At 37.7% G+C, this 3,247-nt stretch overlaps 1 protein-coding gene across 1 annotated transcript in view; it reads left to right on the top strand.

The window, feature by feature from the left end:
* Positions 1-46: 46 nt before the first annotated feature.
* The window catches only part of LOC104509901 (intestinal mucin-like protein), a gene marked incomplete at its 3' end in the record, with an annotated part of 10,874 nt that continues 7,673 nt past the window's right edge, over positions 47-3,247 (top strand). The window contains exons 1-3 of the mRNA XM_010151996.1: positions 47-475; positions 1,582-1,756; positions 2,288-2,535. Of these exons, the coding sequence (XP_010150298.1) occupies positions 47-475; positions 1,582-1,756; positions 2,288-2,535 (852 nt within the window). The remainder of the gene's footprint in view (positions 476-1,581; positions 1,757-2,287; positions 2,536-3,247) is intronic.

Genomic DNA, 3,247 nt, shown 5'->3' with positions numbered 1-3,247 from the left:
ACCCACTCCCCACAGCACCACAATAGTAACGGAAACTGGTAGCCCAATGACAACCACTACAACCCTCAGTACTCCGACAAGTTCAACTGCTGTCACTGCCACCATTACTTGGCGCTCCACACCCTTCCTTGAGTCTACTGTGAGCACTACTCCATCTCTGACATCAGTATCAGCCAGCTCTGTGCCAATCACCACCTCTGGTACAACTCCAACAGAATCTTTTACCACCACTTCAGGAACAACCTTTAGTAATTTTACCCCTACCACTGCAACTACCACCACCACCACATCTGAAAGTGTTTCCACTGGCTCACCTACTGCTTCTGAGCCTACAGCAACATCAAGTGCATTCACCACTGCAGGAAGTTCTACGCATACAGCAGTTACTCCACCCCCTTCTTTGAGTTCAACTACAAGTTCACCACCAACCACTCCTGGAAGAAACTGTTCTATTTTGCCTAATGAATCTTATGTGGTGAGCAGGTTTTTTTATCCTCCTTCTTCGGATGAAGACTAGACTCTTAATTTCAGTGTTAGTATTATCCAGTGTAGGTCTTAATCCAGATAAAAAAGGAAATATCAGTCCATCTTTTTCTTTCTCTTTACTTGGATATCAGCATGACTTCCAATGATATTATTTGATATCTTAAATACTACTATTAGTATCCTAGTTAGATTGTTTGTAAAAGGCCTTCTTCAAGGACTTAGATCACAGATCAATGTTTCTCTTGTAGGATAGCTTTGAGGAAGTGTTAATCAAGAGCTAAGAGGAGTTAAACTATCTTTTCTCTTTCTGCTTTTGAATAGTTCCAGGATGGGGAAAGTTTATGTGTTTACAGTGCAGCTCAACAAGAAACCACAGTGCTTAATTAATCTGAGTTTGGAATGGGTTGTACTTGGTCATAGTATGTTTTCAGGAGAAGACTGTGAAACAGCCCACCATTTTCAAATGCTCTTGACTGAGAGTTCTGAGGTTTTAGGAACCCTCCACCTCTGACACAGACAAGCTAATGCCTTGTACATTTCTAAAGCCTCCACACAGCTTAGATGTCTACTAACTTGCTCAGTAGATCTGCATGGTTAAAAATGATGTATGTCTGAAAAACTAGTGGGAGATAGAAAAAATGCATACAATCACAATGCAGGCACATAATCACCTTAAACATTACTCACCAAATAGATGGTGTCCACTATAGCTTTAGCTGTTAATGTTCTGGTCATTAATGGAAGAGGATTAATCATCCATGTGATGAGGTTAGATCAGACACCTGATCTAGATAGCTAGATAGGTTTTAGATAGCTAAAACCAAAAAAAGGCAATTCCCTCTTCAGGTTACTGGCTTGACTTTTGTAAGTAATGCTTTTCACTTAGCAGTTCTTAGTAATGGTAGCTCATCTTGCAGGCCTTGATGGTGCTGACTGCTGCCATTCCTTCCTATTTTCAGACTTCTGTTGGGGAAAAAATTGCCAATAAATGTACAGCATTTTAAAATTCTGCAAAAGATATTCAGACATAACTGTTGTCAGTCTGACTCATAAGGTGTCTCTCTTTTTCCCCTCCCTCTCTCTTTCCAAACACAGCCCGGAGAGTCATGGTGGCTCTGTAACTGCACTAAAGCAATATGTATAGAAGACAATATAGTCCAGGTGATTCCTATAATCTGTAATCCACCTCCTAAACCTACATGTTCCAATGGGCTTTCTCCTGTGCAAGTCATTGATGCAGATGGATGCTGTTGGCACTGGGAGTGTGATTGTAAGTATATATTTTATTGAATATTTTATCAGCTGTGGGAACAATACTAATGTCAGGAGAAAAATTATTTATTAGGGGACAAGTGTCACACAATGCTGTGACCCCCAACACTCACTTGGAGTGCTTCAGTGATTCTTTTTAGCTAATCATGGGATTTTACTTAATTTGCAATCATTTCTACCTAACTGTTGTGCTAGTGGAATAAATTGGTCTGTCAAGGCAGGATTTAAAGGTCCAGATGCAGACATCTAGTGGCTAGAAGCCTACATATAAGTTACTTGTTCAGACTATCAGTAATGGTTCTCAGTTGTCTATCAGAAATAAAATAGGTAAACTGTTACCTGAAAATGCCTATTTTTCTCTATTGTCAATGAGTTGTAGATAATGAGCTTATGCATTGACGTATACACTTTAAAAATTTGAATGTTTAAAGTTAGATGAGATGAATCCTACACCTGCAGATTTTGTTTGCCATCTGATCTGGTTCTGTGTGTTGACATAAGAAGCTAATCTAGCTGTATGCTTTTGTAGGCTACTGCACTGGCTGGGGAGACCCACATTACTTGACTTTTGATGGACTATACTACAGCTATCAAGGGAATTGTACATACGTCCTTGTGGAAGAGATTAATAAGACAGTTGACAACTTTGGTGTCTACATTGATAATTACCATTGTGATGCACGGGATGTAGTCTCCTGTCCTCGAACGCTGATTGTGAGGCATGAGACTCAGGAAGTGCGCATAGCAACAGTCAAACCAAATTCTCTACAAGTGGAGGTATCAGACAATGTTACCTTTGATTTCTTGATTAAAATATTAATACAACATCAACCTAATAATTATATATTCACAATGTTTGGAAAAAATTAAAAGGGAATCTGTGTTTTAGATTTAATATCTGTTTGGATTATAAAATAAGACTACTTTTTTGAGTCTGAATATGGAGGAAAATTTCTACCACTTCTTCCCTTTTTTATCTCAAATATTTGCAGTGCTTTATGTCTCCTAAATACACAAACATGGACAAATTGTTGAGTTAAGGATATAGAATAAATAAATTTATAATTAATATTAATGTAACAAAGGGGAAAAATGTTGAATGGGAGGATACAACTTAAACTAGACATAACAATAAAATACTGAGCTTAAGAATTTTTTAAATTTGCCATTACTAGCTGTGATTGGTGTCACCTTTTTAATCTTTCAGATTAGGGGTTCTTATGTGTTTATTTCATTGATAAACATGATGCCCCAGCTTCAAAATTGTGTGAGAAGTGTTGGGTTTTAGGCTTTGGTGTGGTTGTTTTGGTTTATTCTTGTACGTTACTGTGTTGGATTAAGTTAGGTTGCAGCATATTGTTGAAAATTTGCAACATTTAGACCTCTTCTTTTTTTCTCTAAAGCAAGAAAATCTACCATTGCTGAGTAAAGGTAGTAGTCTTAGTTCCATAGCTATATCATAGCTACTGTATTTAAATAAATGATACAG

This window comes from Eurypyga helias, unplaced genomic scaffold (genome assembly GCF_000690775.1).
Source record: "Eurypyga helias isolate BGI_N326 unplaced genomic scaffold, ASM69077v1 scaffold30145, whole genome shotgun sequence".
Taxonomy (NCBI): Eukaryota; Metazoa; Chordata; class Aves; order Eurypygiformes; family Eurypygidae; genus Eurypyga; species Eurypyga helias.
Note: the sequence above shows the minus strand (reverse complement) of the source record. Positions and strands in the feature narration are given on the sequence as shown.